We start from the raw sequence: 19,883 nt of genomic DNA, 5'->3' as shown, positions 1-19,883 counted from the left end.
TAAACAATGACTTGAACGACTTCAACAAGTCTACGTGTAAGATATCCAGCATCCAATTGTTGAATGACTTCAACAAGTGAAGTTTGCGCGTACGATATCCAACATCCGATTGTTGAACAACTTCAACAAGTGAAGTCTGCGTGTAAGATATCCAGCATCCGACTGTTGAATGACTTCAACAAGTGAAGTCTGCATGTAGAATATCCAGCATCCAACAAATCTGCGACCGCATCCGACTGTTGAATGACTTCAACAAGTGAAGTCTGCATGTAGAATATCCAGCATCCAACAAATCTGCGACCAGCATCCAATTGCGTGTAGGATATCCAGCATCCGACAAATCTACGACCAGCATCCAATTGTTGAACGACCTCAACCAGTCTGCATGTAAGATAGTCAGCATCCAACAAATCTGCGACCAACATATGATTGTTGGACTTCAACAAGTGAAGTCTGCAAGTAAGATATCCGTCATCGAACAAATGTGATAGCCCCTCAAGTAAATTGCTTTTCTTTGCTGTTTTAAAAATTAAAAAATTGAAAATATTATTATATTAATAAATGTTGTTGTGAGCTAAAAAGAATGAATACAAATTTTAGTTGTCATTTTTTGTGAATTAAAAAGAATAAATACAAAACCACTCCAAATTTAATTTTTGCTACATTTAAAATATACATCAATTTTCCTAATTAATAAATTATTTATGACAAATATTGTTTAAAATAGAGGACATAAATTACAATATTGAAATGAAAATATATAAATTTTTTCGATAAAAAATTCTATCATTAAATGAAAATCTTCCAATAAAATTATTTAATTTATAGAATAATCTCTTCTCTAAAAAAAGGTTAAATCTTTATTTAGACTATTTATAAATAACTTTAGATTTTGTTTATATATAGAAGTCTTTATTTAAACCGTTTATAAATAACGGTTCATTCCATCGATAAAAGGAGGGGAAAATAGAAACCAAAGCATCTCATCCATTTTCACAAACGAACATGGAAACAACCAAGCTCTGTCTCTTTCTCCTCTTCGTCTTGGCCGTCGTTGCTCCTTCACTCTCCTTTGCCTACCATGAAACCTCCGATGATTCAACAAACGTCGACGATCTTTCTAAATACAGCTTCTTTGGTGGAGACTCCTCAGACGCCATGACTGAAGATAGTCGGCGACAACTTTTCCAATATGGATTTGTTTATAATAGCGAAGCTCGTAAGAGGTTTTTGACCTACTATGCACTTAGTAAGAATAATATCCCTTGTGGCCGTCGTGGTACCTCCTACTATGATTGCAAGAAGCGTAGAAGGATCAATCCTTATCGTCGTGGTTGTGCTGCCATCACTGGATGTGCTCGATTCACCGATTAAACAAAGTTTTGTTGCCTCATTGAACTGGATTGTCTTTGCTTTTATCATCCAGTATTGATCTGATTGGTCTTCTTTCATTTTATTTTGGTGTCTTGCTTTTATCATAATGGATTGATCTAATGGGTTGATCTAATGGGTCTTTTAAATTTGTTTCGGTGATTTTTTTTTTTTGATTTTTTTTTTGTTTTTTAAATCCTCATCGTGGTTTGTCACCCTTACCAAATGAGCTCGACTTAATGATTAAGCTTGATTCTCCATGATTAAGCTTGATTCTCGACTTCATGGTTTTCTTAATTAATAAATTATTCATGTCACATATGGTTTAAAATAAATAACATAAATTACACACATGTAACGATCTTGAATTTTCTACAAGGTCGTTACTGCATACATGTCTTGAATGCGGATGCGAAAATACATGTCTTGAATGCGGATGAAAATAACATATCTTGAATGCAAAAATACTTCATTTAATTTAAAACCTTCCAAGTGTAAAACATATCTTGAATGCAAAAATACTTCATTTAATTTAAAACCTTCCAAGTGTAAAACACCACACAACAAAAATACTTCATTTAATTTGAAATATGAATTAAAGTAGGAGGGGCTTTTGAAACGGGTAAAGTAGGAGTGGGTAAAACTGTAAAACAGTACTCATTGGAATTGAATTGATCAATAATATTGCCCTACTCACGAAGGAAATGATCTTTACTTGGAAATAAAAGAATCCAGAGTAATTAATGAAGAAAATATTTCAGAATCAAAAGTGGCTCTAGTCTACTGTTAGATGAATGAACGGCCGTGAGCTCGTATGAGAGTTGGTTTAACGGCCCTAACTATGGCGGAATATTTTCGAGATGTAAATGAACAAGACATGCTTCTATTTATCGACAATATCTTTCGTTTTGTTCAAGCGGCGAGCATACTCTTGGAGCTTCATAGGCCAGACATCCATTAGAACTAGTAACCGTCGTCACGATAACATTAGGTTAAACATATTGATTGTTCTCCTGCTTGACCGAGCTTAATAATTGTTCTCCTTCTCCTTGCAGCATTATGATAACCATAATGATCGTTTTCCTACCTCGTAACATACGTTTGTACTACATGACCACAAAATAATGCATGACATCCCAACATTTTTTTCATTTTTATTATCATTTAATACAACCCTAGTAGCCTTTCGTACATAATTTTCATATCATTTCACATTTTGTTTATCATATCATTTATCTTATATTTCATGTATACGGCGGGGTTGTATTCATGCTAGTTCTTCGTTTTGCATGTCAATCACATCGTATCATTCAAATTACATAACTATGTCATATCATAACATTTCATGCTTCTAGACATAACAATTTTCATCATATACATGTCATACCATCATATCATGTCATAAACACTTCGGGGTCATATCGTGTAATAGCCCAAAAAAATAATAAAAAAATAAAAAAATAAAAAAAATTAAAAAAAATAGTTAAAAAAAAAATAAATAAAAATAATTAAAAAAAAATAGTTTAAAAAAAAAAATAATAAACAAGAAACTTTTCCCCACTTCTTTCCACTAACCTCTCATCTCTTCCCACAATTATCTCTCCTCGACTCATCTTACACTAGAAAGTTATTGCAAAAAAGAAAAAAAAAACAAAAAAAAAAAAAAACAATAATTGTCAGATTTACTTAGAAAAAGAGAATGACATTTACCCAATTGAGATTCACAGGAGATTTACATGGAGATAGATCTGATCATTAAATCTTCATTTTTTTTTAGAAATCACAACCAATTATAATTAGATCTTCATTGAATTATTACGATGGTCTAGCTTTGAGTTAGAAACGTCAATCATTTATATGATTCTAGTCAATCACATCAGATTAGTAATATTAGATTAAATAAATCACTATTAGTAATATTAGATTAAATTTTTATCTGTAGCCAAAAGAATAGATTAAAAATAGAATGACAAGAAAACTTGAAACCCTCTAAGATAAGGAAAGATTTGGAAACAGGGATCCACTAGAAATTTGGAATACATGATATCAGAATTAAGAGACAACAGATAAAAAAAAAAGAATATTAGAGAACTAAAAACCCTCTGAGATAAGGAAAGATTTGGAAACAGGGATCCACTAGAAATAACCACAAACTAAATATGGAGGGAAAGGTAAATCCAGAGAGTAGTAAAGCCCAGAATAACTAAATATAGAGGGAGGGAAAGGTAAATACAGAGAGTAGTAAAGCCCAGAATAACTTGAAATATCTGTATCTACTTTCTTATACAACAGTAACCATCAAAAATAAGATTTTTAATAAAAATATAATTATAGATATATAACATTTCAAGACTTTTAATAATGGACCAATGTAAATTAGAGAAATAATGTTGTAGAATTCAAACCTGAAACTAATATCATGTGCGCATATAGGTTGACTCGGATTTCAAAGGACGAAATCGAACTTTCATTAAGGATATATTCGTGACAACGACTTAAGCTAGCCAGGTAAGTGACCTTACTATCAGCATGGTTATATTTGATGTTGACACGTGCCCCATGGTTCTGCACGTGCCATATATATTGATATGTGTGAATTGTCTGTGGATCGATATGCTTCTTATATGTTATGTATACGTGGATCGATATGCTTCTTATATGTTATGTATATGTTATAATATGTGAATTGTATGATAATAATTACGGTATGATGTGTTCAAGGATATGTTTGAGATAGGATACGAGAAGGATGCACAAAAATAATATATAGCGATAGGAGTAAAATATGTTCATGAAACGTTAAGGTTTGGTTACATACCAGAGTGATATGGATAAGAGATATTGATGGAAGAATACAGTTAGGTTACGGGTAGAAAGGGATAGGTCTGTGGTAGATTGATAGAACGATAGCGTTAGGATTGATAGAACGATAGCATTAAGATATGTTCTTGTGATGATATGACTAAGGTACGTTCACGTAATGATATGTCTGTGATAGATATAAGAACGTTAAGGCTATGATAAGTTAGAGAACGATATGACTACGAAGTGTTTACGTTATGACTTGTTTATGATATGATACATTGTGATGCAATATGTCATGGTATGATGTGCATACGATGAAATGTTATGTTAAAAGCACAGAACGTTATGTTAGGTCTCTTAAATTGTGTGTATACAGCATGATATGAATGACATGAAATCACGATAAATGACATGAAATATAACCCCGTTAGAATTATGTAAGATTTGAGATGATTTGAGAACTGCAGAATGAGAAACGATATGATATGAATGATGAACGATATCTGAAACGATATGAAAAATGATATGATATGTACATAATGTTAGTGGGGTTGTATTAAAGGATAATGAAAATGGAAAAGTTTTGCGACCTCATGCATTATGTGTGCTCATGCATTTGGGGAGATACCCCTATCCCATCACGAGGGTACGGACGCGTACATCCAATGGCAGGACAACGATCGTTATGCTTTGCATAGCGCTGTCGTGACGGTTACTAGTTCTAGCAGGTGTCCGGCCTAAGGGGCTCCCAGAGTATGTCCACCGGATAAGGAAAGTGACCCAGCGGTGTGCGAATTAGCTGGGGAGCTCATACTCGCACGTATGGGCTGTGTGTAGAGTATATGATACACGTCCAAAACTACCCGTTAGGACAGCACCGTAGGGAAAACAGAATGAAAGATAGGTTCCATCATCTCATTGCATGTGATTATTGCATTTAACCCCAATAGTGGGGTCACTTACTGAGTATTTCTTTAAATACTCAAGCGATGTGCTATTACATTTTTAAGGTTAAGGCTCGACATTCCTGTACGGTTGACGACGACATCGCAATTCGAGACCATGACACATGCGTAGGATAGTGGTATTTATTTTCTTAGACATATCTAAAATATGATGTTTTTAACTTAAACTCTTATTCATTTTATTTAGTCTTTTGTTATGTCATTTTAAAAATGTTTTCGAAACAGGTAAGTCCATAGCTGTGTTTTAAGATAAAGGTTATGTTTTATGAAATTTAAATGAACTCTTTTGCATTCAATGTTTAGGGTACGTATACACATGTAATAGCCCAAAAAATAAATAAAAAAATAAACAAATAAAAAAAAGTTAAAATAATAATAATAATTTAATTAATTAATTAATTAAAATTTAAAAAAATATATATATATATATATATATATATATATATATATATATATATATATATATATATATATATATAACCTCTCATTTCTTCCCACAATTATCTCCTCAACTCATTTTAGGCCAACTGCAAAAATAAAAATAAAAAAATAAAAAATAAAAATAAAAAATCTTATCTCAGATTTCCTTTTCATTTGGTTATAAGAAATTAATTTAGCTATGGTTATAAGAAATTAATTTAGGATCAAATCTTCTTTCCTATCCTACGGTAATAATCAAATCCCATATACAATTATTAGATTTTTGTTAGCATTTTAGTTATACGAAATAAGGTTATAAGGTTAGATTCAATAAAATTTTAAGTGACACATCTATAAACTAAAAGATCGTAGCCTGTATTTAAAATTGGCTAGTAATATCTGTTTACACAATTGAACAACCTATTTACAGAATAAAAAAAATGAGAGAGAGAGATTGAGGAAAGATTTGTTAAACAGCATTTAACAATAAAAGGAAATATTAGAGGGCAGTGAGCTACTTTAGCTCCTTTCAATTTTGTCTAACAGAAAACATCATAATTTTTATCAGAGGACAGTGAGCTTCTTTAAATTTTGTTAACATAAAATATCACAATTTTAAGATGTCCAATGTAAATTAGGGAAATAATTTTATAGAGTTCAAACTTGAAACTAATGTCATGAGCTCATATAGGTTGACTCGGATTTCAAAGGACGGAATCGAACTTTCATTAAAGATATATTTGTGACAATGACTTAAGCGAGCCAGGTAAGTGACCTTACTATCGGCATGGTTATTTTTTATGTTGACACGTGCCCTGTGGTTCTGCACGTGTCATATATATTGATATGTGTGAATTGTCTGTGGATCGATATGCTTCCTATATGTTATGTTATGTTATAATATGTGGATTGTATGATAGTAATTATGGTACGATGTGCTCTAGGAGATGTTTGAGATAGGATATGAGAAGGATGCACAAAACGAAATGTAACGATAGGAGTAAGATACGTTCATGAAACGTTAAGGTTAGGTTACATACCGGAGTGTTATGGATAGGAGAGATTAATGAAAGAATACGGTTAGGTTATGGGTAGAAAGAGATAGGTTTGTGATAGATAGATAGAACGATGGCGTTAGGATACGTTCTGGTGACGATATGACTAAGGTACGTTACGTAATGATATGTCTGTGATAGGTATAAGAACGTTAAGGCTATGGTAAGTTAGAGAACGATATGACTATGAAGTGTTTACGTTATGACTCGTTTATGATATGATGCATTGTTTGCTAGATTATTGTGCTTAAGTACGTAGTTATGTGAACGTGAATGTATGCTTTTAGTTTGATGTGATGTGTAATGCATGTAACGATGTGTGGTCCTTGAACGATTATGGCTTGTTTGTATGAATATTTGAATGTAACTGCATGAATTGTATGACAAATACGGTAAATTGCATGAAACATAACCCCGTTAGGAATATGTATGATATGTAAAGAAATGAGAATGAGAATGACATGTAAGCATGAAAACGTGAAAGGGTGTTATGTTCATTAATGATAACTGTAGGACTAGTGGGACCTCATGCATATTGTGTGCTCATGCATTTGGGGGATACCCCTATCCCATCACGAGGGTACGGACGCGTACATCCTATGGCAGGACAATGATCCTTATGCTTTGCATAGTGCTGCCGTAACGGTTCTAGTTTTAACGGGTCCTGGTATAAGGGCACCCATAGCATGCCCACCGGCTAGGGACAGTGGTCCAGTGGTGTGCGAACTAGCTGGTGAGCCCATACTCGCACGTATGGGCTGGGTGTAGAGTATATGGTACACGTCCACGATTACCTGTTAGGATTACACCGTAGGGAAAACGAAACGAAACGAAAGATAGGTCCCATCATTTCATTGCATGTGATTGTTGCATTTAACCCCAATAGTGGGGTCACTTACTGAGTATTTCTTTAAATACTCAAGCCATGTGCTACTACATTTTTCAGGTTAAGGCAAGACATTCCTGTACGGCTGACGACGACATCGCAACTCGAGATCATGGCACATGCATAGGATAGTGATATTTATTTTCTTAGACTGAGGATAGAATATGATATTTTAAACTTAAACGCTTATTTATTTTATGTCGCGTCTTTTGTTGTGTCGTTTTAAAGATGTTTTCGAAACACGTAAGTCCATAGCTATGTTTTAAGTTAAAGGCTATGTTTTATGGAATTTAAATGAAGTCTTCCGCATTCAATGTTTATGGTATGTATATAGTAGCGACCTTAAATTAAGTAGAAAATTTTGGGTCGTTACAGTAGCGACCTTAAATTAAGTGGAAAATCTCGGGTCGTTACAGTTGGTATCAGAGCCAGACACCGGACAATGTGTCCGCCTTCTCACTGTTCCCCGAAGGGGGGGGGAGGGACGCTGGGCCCCAAAGGGGGGTGGATTTGGGGGCTGTCCCACATCGATTGGAGGAAGGAAAGAGTGCTAGCGAGGACGCTGGGCCCCGAAGGGGGGTGGATTGTGATGTCTCACATTGGTTGGGGAGGAGAACATATCACTATTTATAAGGGTGTGGAAACCTTCCCTAGCAGACGCGTTTTAAAAGCCTTGAGGGGAAGCTCGAAAGGGAAAGCCCAAAGAGGACAATATCTGCTAGCGGTGGATCTGGGCCGTTATTCCTTAACTTGTCATATCCTTAACATTCTTATATCTATTACAGTCATAGCGTTACATGAACGTATTTAGTCATATCATTACAGGAACGTATCCTAACGCTATCGTTCTATCAATCTATCGTAATCCTATCTCTTTCTACCCATAACCTAACCATATTCTTTTATCAATCTCTCGTATCCATAGCACTTCGATACCTAACCTAACCTTAACGTTTCATGAATGTATTTTACTCTTATCACTACATTACGTTTACATCCTTCTCGTATCCTATCTTGAACAGATCATTGAACACATACAAAATTATAAATAGTTGTGATTTCCTAAAACTCATACAAAATTATTTTTTATTTCATCTCTGATTCAAAACTAAATAACTGTAACTAAATTAATATTATTTAACAAAATAAAGAGAAGATGTAACATACTACTATCCACCTCCTCCAATGACTATCTTTTCTATGAAACTAAATCTGCTTAAACCTTTTGTTTTTTTTTAATTTTATTTATTTATTATTATTATTATTTTTTTTTTGGTAGGAAATAAGGATTGGTAATCTGCTGTTGTTTTTACCGAAAAAAAATACTCATCTGTTGACAAATTTATTTTTAGGAGAGGAGTGGTGAGGAGATTTATTTTTAAAGTTTTAATTGATGGGCTATTCGTAGATATTATTGAAATTAGTAATTTTATTAATAATTTAGTTCCGTGATAATTTAGTTCCGTGTATATATAGAGGGTCTTTATTTAAACCGGCTATAAATAACCCTTCCTTCCCTCAATAAAAGAAAGGCAAAAAAAAAAATAGAAACTAAAACTAAGAGTTTCATCTCACCCATTTTCACAAACATGGAAACAACGAAGCTATGCCTCTTTCTCCTTCTCGTCTTTGCCACCGTTCCTCCTCCACTCTCCTTTGCCTTCCATGAAACTTCCGATGGTTCATCTCCTTCCCCTTTCGACGATAGTTCTCAATACAGCTTTTTTGGTGGAGACTCTTCAGAAGCGATGACTGAAGATAGTCGGCGACAACTTTTCCAATATGGATTTGTTTATAATAGCGAAGCTCGTAAGAGGTTTTTGACCTACGAGGCACTTAGTAAGAATAATATCCCTTGTGGCCGTCGTGGTACCTCCTACTATGATTGCAAGAAGCGTAGAAGGATCAATCCTTATCGTCGTGGTTGCGCCGCCATCACTGGATGTGCTCGATTCACAGATTAAATCAAGTTTTGTTGTCTCATTGAATTGGATTGTCTTTGCTTTTTCATCATGTATTGATCTCATTGATTTTCTTTCATTTTATTTGGGTGTCTTGCTTTTATTATAATGAGTTGATATAATTTGTCTCCTTTTAAATTTATTTGGGTGCTTTTTTTTTTGTTTTTTAAATCCTTATCGTGGTTTGTCACCATTACCAAATGAGCTCGACTTAATGATTAAGCTTGGTTCTCCATGATTAAGCTTGATTCTCAACTTAATTGTTTTCTTAATTAATAAATTATTCATGTCACATATGGTTATGTCACATATGGTTTAAAATAAATGACATAAATCTTGAATTTTCTACAAGGTCGTTACAGTATACATGTCTTGAATGCGGATGCGAAAATACATGTCTTGAATGCGGATGCGAAAATACATGTCTTGAATGCGGATGCAAAAATACTTCATTTCATTTAAAACCTTCTAAGTGTAAAACACCACAGAACAAAAGACTAAATAAAATAAATAAATGTTTAAATTAAAAACATCTTATAATAAATACGACTACCCTATACATGTGGTCAAGTTTTGATGTCGTGTTAGCCATACGAGACCTTAGCCATACGAGACCTAATCAACGTAATTTGGGTCCTCTAGAGACCTAATCAACGTAACCTCTAGATACTATAACATCTCAAGGGCATTTTTGAAACATGAATTAAAGTAGGAGGGGCTTTTGGGGTAAAGTAGGAGTGGGTAAAACTGTAAAACAGTACTCATTATGGAATTTAATTGATCAATAATATTGCCCTACTCACGAAGGAAATGATCTTTACTTGGAAATAAAAGAATCCAGAGTAATTAATGAAGAAAATATTTCAGAATCAAAAGTGGCTCTAGTCTACTGTTAGATGAATGAACGGCCGTGAGCTCGTATGAGAGTTGGTTTAACGACCCTAACTATGGCGGAATATTTTCGAGATGTTAATGAACAAGACATGCTTCTATTTATCGACAATATCTTTCGTTTTGTTCAAGCGGCGAGCATACTCTTGGAGCTTCATAAGCCAGACACCCATTAGAACTAGTAACCGTCGTCACGATAACATTAGGTTAAACATATTGATTGTTCTCCTGCTTGACCGAGCTTAATAATTGTTCTCCTTCTCCTTGCAGTATTATGATAACCATAATGATGGTTTTCCTACCTCGTAACATACGTTTGTACTACATGACCACAAAATAATGCATGACATCCCAACATTTTTTCCATTTTCATTATCATTTAATACAACCCTAGTAGCCTTTCGTACATAATTTTCATATCATTTCACATTTTGTTTATCATATCATTTATCTTATATTTCATGTATACGTCGGGGTTGTATTCATGCTAGTTCTTCGTTTTGCATGTCAATCACATCGTATCATTCAAATTACATAACTATGTCATATCATAACATTTCATGCTTCTAGACATAACAATTTTCATCATATACATGTCATACCATAACATATCGCATTATAATGTATCATATCATAAACATGTCACTTATCACATGTCTCGTAGCGTAACATTGTTCATATCATTTTCATATCATATCACAATAAATAAATAAATAAATAAATAAATATATATATATATATATATATATATATTCCGTCATTCACATATTGTATCATAATCATATCATGTCATAAACACTTCGGGGTCATATCGTGTAATAGCCCAAAAAAATAATAAAAAAATAAAAAAATAATGAAATAAAAAAATAAAAATAATTAAAAAAAATAGTTTAAAAAAAAATAAATAAAAATAATTAAAAAAAAATAGTTTAAAAAAAATAATAATAAACAAGAAACTTTTCCCCACTTCTTTCCACTAACCTCTCATCTCTTCCCACAATTATCTCTCCTCGACTCATCTTACACTAGAAAGTAACCGTTATTGCAAAAAAGAAAAAAAAAACAAAAAAAAAAAAACAATAATTGTCAGATTTACTTAGAAAAAGAGAATGACCTTTACCCAATTGAGATTCACAGGAGATTTACATGGAGATAGATCTGATCATTAAATCTTCATTTTTTTTTTAGAAATCACAACCAATTATAATTAGATCTTCATTGAATTATTACGATGGTCTAGCTTTGAGTTAGAAACGTCAATCGTTTATACGATTCTAGTCAATCACATCAGATTAGTAATATTAGATTAAATAAATCACGATTAGTAATATTAGATTAAATTTTTATCTGTAGCCAAAAGAATAGATTAAAAATAGAATGACAAGAAAACTTGAAACCCTATAAGATAAGGAAAGATTTGGAAACAGGGATCCACTAGAAATTTGGAATACATGATATCAGAATTTAGAGAATTAAAAACCCTCTGAGATAAGGAAAGATTTGGAAACAGGGAACCACTAGAAATAACCACAAACTAAATATGGAGGGAAAGGTAAATACAGAGAGTAGTAAAGCCCAGAATAACTAAATATAGAGGGAGGGAAAGGTAAATACAGAGAGTAGTAAAGCCCAGAATAACTTGAAATATCTGTATCTACTTTCTTATACAACAGTAACCATCAAAAATAAGATTTTTAATAAAAATATAATTATAGATATATAACATTTCAAGACTTTTAATAATGGACCAATGTAAATTAGAGAAATAATGTTGTAGAATTCAAACCTGAAACTAATATCATGGGCGCATATAGGTTGACTTGGATTTCAAAGGACGAAATCGAACTTTCATTAAGGATATATTCGTGACAACGACTTAAGCTAGCCAGGTAAGTGACCTTACTATCAGCATGGTTATATTTGATGTTGACACGTGCCCCATGGTTCTGCACGTGCCATATATATTGATATGTGTGAATTGTCTGTGGATCGATATGCTTCTTATATGTTATGTATACGTGGATCGATATGCTTCTTATATGTTATGTATATGTTATAATATGTGAATTGTATGATAATAATTACGGTATGATGTGTTCAAGGATATGTTTGAGATAGGATACGAGAAGGATGCACAAAACGAAATATAGCGATAGGAGTAAAATATGTTCATGAAACGTTAAGGTTTGGTTACATACTAGAGTGATATGGATAAGAGATATTGATGGAAGAATACAGTTAGGTTACGGGTAGAAAGGGATAGGTCTGTGGTAGATTGATAGAACGATAGCGTTAGGATTGATAGAACGATAGCATTAAGATATGTTCTTGTGATGATATGACTAAGGTACGTTCACGTAATGATATGTCTGTGATAGGTATAAGAACGTTAAGGCTATGATAAGTTAGAGAACGATATGACTACGAAATGTTTACGTTATGACTTGTTTATGATATGATACATTGTGATGCAATATGTCAGTGTATGATGTGCATACGATGAAATGTTATGTTAAAAGCACAGAACGTTATGTTAGGTCTCTTAAATTGTGTGTATACAGCATGATATGAATGACATGAAATCACGATAAATGACATGAAATATAACCCCGTTAGAATTATGTATGATTTGAGATGATTTGAGAACTGCAGAATGAGAAACGATATGATATGAATGATGAACGATATCTGAAACGATATGAAAAATGATATGATATGTACATAATGTTAGTGGGGTTGTATTAAAGGATAATGAAAATGGAAAAGTTTTGGGACCTCATGCATTATGTGTGCTCATGCATTTTGGGAGATACCCCTATCCCATCACGAGGGTACGGACGCGTACATCCAATGGCAGGACAACGATCGTTATGCTTTGCATAGCGCTGCCGTGACGGTTACTAGTTCTAGCGGGTGTCCGACCTAAGGGACTCCCAGAGTATGTCCATCGGATAAGGAAAGTGACCCAGCGGTGTGCGAATTAGCTGGGGAGCTCATACTCGCACGTATGGGCTGTGTGTAGAGTATATGATACACGTCCAAAACTACCCGTTAGGACAGCACCGTAGGAAAAACAGAATGAAAGATAGGTTCCATCATCTCATTGCATGAGATTATTGCATTTAACCCGAATAGTGGGGTCACTTACTGAGTATTTCTTTAAATACTCAAGCGATGTGCTATTACATTTTTAAGGTTAAGGCTAGACATTCCTGTACGGTTGACGACGGCATCGCAATTCGAGACCATGACACATGCGTAGGATAGTGGTATTTATTTTCTTAGACATATCTAAAATATGATGTTTTTAACTTAAACTCTTATTCATTTTATTTAGTCTTTTGTTATGTCATTTTAAAAATGTTTTCGAAACAGGTAAGTCTATGGCTGTGTTTTAAGATAAAGGTTATGTTTTATGAAATTTAAATGAACTCTTTTGCATTCAATGTTTATGGTACGTATGCACATGTAATAAACCAAAAAATAAATAAAAAAATAAACAAATAAAAAAAAGTTAAAATAATAATAATAATTTAATTAATTAATTAATTAAAATTAAAAAAAAATATATATATATATATATATTTCCCCCTCTCTCCATTAACCTCTCATCTCTCCCCACAATTATCTCTCCTCAACTGATCTTACGCCAACTGTAAAAAATAAAAAAATAAAATTAAAAAAAAAAAAAAAATAATCTTATCTCAGATTTCCTTTTCATTCATAGTTATAGTTATAAGAAATTAATTTAGCTATAGTTATAAGAAATTAATTTAGGATCAAATCTTCTTTCCTATCCTACGGTAATAATCAAATCCCATATACAATTATTAGATTTTTGTTAGCATTTTAGTTATACGAAATAAGGTTATAAGGTTAGATTCAATAAAATTTTAAGTGACACATCTATAAACTAAAAGATGTACTTAAAATTGGCTAGTAATATCTGTTTACACAATTGAACAACCTATTTACAGAATAAAAAAAAATGAGAGAGAGAGAGAGATTGAGGAAAGATTTGTTAAACAGCATTTAACAATAAAAGGAAATATTAGAGGGCAGTGAGCTACTTTAGCTCCTTCCAATTTTGTCTAATAGAAAACATCATAATTTTTATCAGAGGACAGTGAGCTTCTTTAAATTTTGTTAACATAAAATATCACAATTTTAAGATGACCAATGTAAATTAGGGAAATAATTTTATAGAGTTCAAACTTGAAACTAATGTCATGAGCTCATATAGGTTGACTCGGATTTCAAAGGACGGAATCGAACCTTTCATTAAAGATATATTTGTGACAATGACTTAAGCGAGCCAGGTAAGTGACCTTACTATCGGCATGGTTATTTTTTATGTTGACACGTGCCCTATGGTTCTGCACGTGTCATATATATTGATATGTGTGAATTGTCTGTGGATCGATATGCTTCCTATATGTTATGTTATGTTATAATATGTGGATTGTATGATAGTAATTATGGTACGATGTGCTCTAGGAGATGTTTGAGATAGGATATGAGAAGGATGCACAAAACGAAATGTAACGATAGGAGTAAGATACGTTCATGAAACGTTAAGGTTAGGTTACATACCGGAGTGTTATGGATAGGAGAGATTAATGAAAGAATACGGTTAGGTTATGGGTAGAAAGAGATAGGTTTGTGATAGATTTATAGAACGATGGCGTTAGGATACGTTCTGGTGACGATATGACTAAGGTACGTTACGTAATGATATGTCTGTGATAGGTATAAGAACGTTAAGGCTATGGTAAGTTAGAGAACGATATGACTATGAAGTGTTTACGTTATGACTCGTTTATGATATGATGCATTGTATGCTAGATTATTGTGCTTAAGTACGTAGTTATGTGAACGTGAATGTATGCTTTTAGTCTGATGTGATGTGTAATGCATGTAACGATGTGTGGTCCTTGAACGATTATGGCTTGTTTGTATGAATATTTGAATGTAACTGCATGAATTGTATGACATGAAATACGGTAAATTGCATGAAACATACCCCGTTAGGAATATGTATGATATGTAAAGAAATGAGAATGAGAATGACATGTAAGCATGAAAACGTGACAGGGTGTTATGTTCATTAATGATAACTGTAGGACTAGTGGGACCTCATGCATATTGTGTGCTCATGCATTTAGGGGGATACCCCTATCCCATCACGAGGGTACGGACGCGTACATCCTATGGCAGGACAACGATCCTTATGCTTTGCATAGCGCTGCCTAATGGTTCTAGTTTTAACGGGTCCCGGTATAAGGGCACCCATAGCATGCCCACCGGCTAGGGACAGTGGTCCAGTGGTGTGCGAACTAGCTGGTGAGCCCATACTCGCACGTATGGGCTGAGTGTAGAGTATATGGTACACGTCCACGATTACCTGTTAGGATTACACCGTAGGGAAAACGAAACGAAACGAAACGAAACGAAAGATAGGTCCCATCATTTCATTGCATGTGATTGTTGCATTTAACCCCAATAGTGGGGTCACTTACTGAGTATTTCTTTAAATACTCAAGCCATGTGCTACTACATTTTTCAGGTTAAGGCAAGACATTCCTGTACGGCTGACGACGACATCGCAACTCGAGATCATGGCACATGCATAGGATAGTGATATTTATTTTCTTAGACTGAGGATAGAATATGATATTTTAAACTTAAACGCTTATTTATTTTATGTCGCGTCTTTTGTTGTGTCGTTTTAAAGATGTTTTCGAAACACGTAAGTCCATAGCTATGTTTTAAGTTAAAGGCTATGTTTTATGGAATTTAAATGAAGTCTTCCGCATTCAATGTTTATGGTATGTATATAGTAGCGACCTTAAATTAAGTAGAAAATTTTGGGTCGTTACAGTAGCGACCTTAAATTAAGTGGAAAATCTCGGGTCGTTACAGTTGGTATCAGAGCCAGACACCGGACAATGTGTCCGCCTTCTCACTGTTCCCCGAAGGGGGGGGGAGGGACGCTGGGCCCCAAAGGGGGGTGGATTTGGGGGCTGTCCCACATCGATTGGAGGAAGGAAAGAGTGCTAGCGAGGACGCTGGGCCCCGAAGGGGGGTGGATTGTGATGTCTCACATTGGTTGGGGAGGAGAACATATCACTATTTATAAGGGTGTGGAAACCTTCCCTAGCAGACGCGTTTTAAAAGCCTTGAGGGGAAGCTCGAAAGGGAAAGCCCAAAGAGGACAATATCTGCTAGCGGTGGATCTGGGCCGTTATTCCTTAACTTGTCATATCCTTAACATTCTTATATCTATTACAGTCATAGCGTTACATGAACGTATTTAGTCATATCATTACAGGAACGTATCCTAACGCTATCGTTCTATCAATCTATCGTAATCCTATCTCTTTCTACCCATAACCTAACCATATTCTTTTATCAATCTCTCGTATCCATAGCACTTCGATACCTAACCTAACCTTAACGTTTCATGAATGTATTTTACTCTTATCACTACATTACGTTTACATCCTTCTCGTATCCTATCTTGAACAGATCATTGAACACATACAAAATTATAAATAGTTGTGATTTCCTAAAACTCATACAAAATTATTTTTTATTTCATCTCTGATTCAAAACTAAATAACTGTAACTAAATTAATATTATTTAACAAAATAAAGAGAAGATGTAACATACTACTATCCACCTCCTCCAATGACTATCTTTTCTATGAAACTAAATCTGCTTAAACCTTTTGTTTTTTTTTAATTTTATTTATTTATTATTATTATTATTTTTTTTTTGGTAGGAAATAAGGATTGGTAATCTGCTGTTGTTTTTACCGAAAAAAAATACTCATCTGTTGACAAATTTATTTTTAGGAGAGGAGTGGTGAGGAGATTTATTTTTAAAGTTTTAATTGATGGGCTATTCGTAGATATTATTGAAATTAGTAATTTTATTAATAATTTAGTTCCGTGATAATTTAGTTCCGTGTATATATAGAGGGTCTTTATTTAAACCGGCTATAAATAACCCTTCCTTCCCTCAATAAAAGAAAGGCAAAAAAAAAAATAGAAACTAAAACTAAGAGTTTCATCTCACCCATTTTCACAAACATGGAAACAACGAAGCTATGCCTCTTTCTCCTTCTCGTCTTTGCCACCGTTCCTCCTCCACTCTCCTTTGCCTTCCATGAAACTTCCGATGGTTCATCTCCTTCCCCTTTCGACGATAGTTCTCAATACAGCTTTTTTGGTGGAGACTCTTCAGAAGCGATGACTGAAGATAGTCGGCGACAACTTTTCCAATATGGATTTGTTTATAATAGCGAAGCTCGTAAGAGGTTTTTGACCTACGAGGCACTTAGTAAGAATAATATCCCTTGTGGCCGTCGTGGTACCTCCTACTATGATTGCAAGAAGCGTAGAAGGATCAATCCTTATCGTCGTGGTTGCGCCGCCATCACTGGATGTGCTCGATTCACAGATTAAATCAAGTTTTGTTGTCTCATTGAATTGGATTGTCTTTGCTTTTTCATCATGTATTGATCTCATTGATTTTCTTTCATTTTATTTGGGTGTCTTGCTTTTATTATAATGAGTTGATATAATTTGTCTCCTTTTAAATTTATTTGGGTGCTTTTTTTTTTGTTTTTTAAATCCTTATCGTGGTTTGTCACCATTACCAAATGAGCTCGACTTAATGATTAAGCTTGGTTCTCCATGATTAAGCTTGATTCTCAACTTAATTGTTTTCTTAATTAATAAATTATTCATGTCACATATGGTTATGTCACATATGGTTTAAAATAAATGACATAAATCTTGAATTTTCTACAAGGTCGTTACAGTATACATGTCTTGAATGCGGATGCGAAAATACATGTCTTGAATGCGGATGCGAAAATACATGTCTTGAATGCGGATGCGAAAATACTTCATTTCATTTAAAACCTTCTAAGTGTAAAACACCACAGAACAAAAGACTAAATAAAATAAATAAATGTTTAAATTAAAAACATCTTATAATAAATACGACTACCCTATACATGTGGTCAAGTTTTGATGTCGTGTTAGCCATACGAGACCTTAGCCATACGAGACCTAATCAACGTAATTTGGGTCCTCTAGAGACCTAATCAACGTAACCTCTAGATACTATAACATCTCAAGGGCATTTTTGAAACATGAATTAAAGTAGGAGGGGCTTTTGGGGTAAAGTAGGAGTGGGTAAAACTGTAAAACAGTACTCATTATGGAATTTAATTGATCAATAATATTGCCCTACTCACGAAGGAAATGATCTTTACTTGGAAATAAAAGAATCCAGAGTAATTAATGAAGAAAATATTTCAGAATCAAAAGTGGCTCTAGTCTACTGTTAGATGAATGAACGGCCGTGAGCTCGTATGAGAGTTGGTTTAACGACCCTAACTATGGCGGAATATTTTCGAGATGTTAATGAACAAGACATGCTTCTATTTATCGACAATATCTTTCGTTTTGTTCAAGCGGCGAGCATACTCTTGGAGCTTCATAAGCCAGACACCCATTAGAACTAGTAACCGTCGTCACGATAACATTAGGTTAAACATATTGATTGTTCTCCTGCTTGACCGAGCTTAATAATTGTTCTCCTTCTCCTTGCAGTATTATGATAACCATAATGATGGTTTTCCTACCTCGTAACATACGTTTGTACTACATGACCACAAAATAATGCATGACATCCCAACATTTTTTCCATTTTCATTATCATTTAATACAACCCTAGTAGCCTTTCGTACATAATTTTCATATCATTTCACATTTTGTTTATCATATCATTTATCTTATATTTCATGTATACGTCGGGGTTGTATTCATGCTAGTTCTTCGTTTTGCATGTCAATCACATCGTATCATTCAAATTACATAACTATGTCATATCATAACATTTCATGCTTCTAGACATAACAATTTTCATCATATACATGTCATACCATAACATATCGCATTATAATGTATCATATCATAAACATGTCACTTATCACATGTCTCGTAGCGTAACATTGTTCATATCATTTTCATATCATATCACAATAAATAAATAAATAAATAAATAAATATATATATATATATATATATATATATATATTCCGTCATTCACATATTGTATCATAATCATATCATGTCATAAACACTTCGGGGTCATATCGTGTAATAGCCCAAAAAAATAATAAAAAAATAAAAAAATAATGAAATAAAAAAATAAAAATAATTAAAAAAAATAGTTTAAAAAAAAATAAATAAAAATAATTAAAAAAAAATAGTTTAAAAAAAATAATAATAAACAAGAAACTTTTCCCCACTTCTTTCCACTAACCTCTCATCTCTTCCCACAATTATCTCTCCTCGACTCATCTTACACTAGAAAGTAACCGTTATTGCAAAAAAGAAAAAAAAACAAAAAAAAAAAAAACAATAATTGTCAGATTTACTTAGAAAAAGAGAATGACCTTTACCCAATTGAGATTCACAGGAGATTTACATGGAGATAGATCTGATCATT

The 19,883-nt window shown here is 33.5% G+C and overlaps 3 protein-coding genes across 3 annotated transcripts; all 3 read left to right on the top strand.

Annotated features, from left to right (window-relative positions):
• Positions 1-1,005: 1,005 nt before the first annotated feature.
• LOC147792797 (protein RALF-like 4) lies at positions 1,006-1,374 on the top strand. Its single transcript, XM_087123129.1, has one exon. It carries the CDS (start codon positions 1,006-1,008, stop codon positions 1,372-1,374), a length of 369 nt encoding a protein of 122 aa, XP_086979255.1.
• A 7,717-nt stretch (positions 1,375-9,091) lies between these two features.
• Positions 9,092-9,466, top strand: LOC111793966 (protein RALF-like 31). The gene has a single exon (XM_023676059.2). It carries the CDS (start codon positions 9,092-9,094, stop codon positions 9,464-9,466), a length of 375 nt encoding a protein of 124 aa, XP_023531827.2.
• A 7,983-nt stretch (positions 9,467-17,449) lies between these two features.
• Positions 17,450-17,824, top strand: LOC147792796 (protein RALF-like 31). Its single transcript, XM_087123128.1, has one exon. It carries the CDS (start codon positions 17,450-17,452, stop codon positions 17,822-17,824), a length of 375 nt encoding a protein of 124 aa, XP_086979254.1.
• Positions 17,825-19,883: the final 2,059 nt, after the last annotated feature.

This window comes from Cucurbita pepo, chromosome 4, assembly GCF_057944985.1.
Source record: "Cucurbita pepo subsp. pepo isolate OVF chromosome 4, ASM5794498v1, whole genome shotgun sequence".
Classification (NCBI taxonomy): Eukaryota; Viridiplantae; Streptophyta; class Magnoliopsida; order Cucurbitales; family Cucurbitaceae; genus Cucurbita; species Cucurbita pepo.
This window is presented reverse-complemented; position numbering and strand designations above follow the sequence as displayed.

Excerpts from the sequence above, each read along its gene's own strand:
- LOC147792797 (XM_087123129.1), top strand. The coding sequence starts at position 1,006 with ATGGAAACAACCAAGCTCTGTCTCTTTCTCCTCTTCGTCTTGGCCGTC.
- LOC111793966 (XM_023676059.2), top strand. The coding sequence starts at position 9,092 with ATGGAAACAACGAAGCTATGCCTCTTTCTCCTTCTCGTCTTTGCCACC.
- LOC147792796 (XM_087123128.1), top strand. The coding sequence starts at position 17,450 with ATGGAAACAACGAAGCTATGCCTCTTTCTCCTTCTCGTCTTTGCCACC.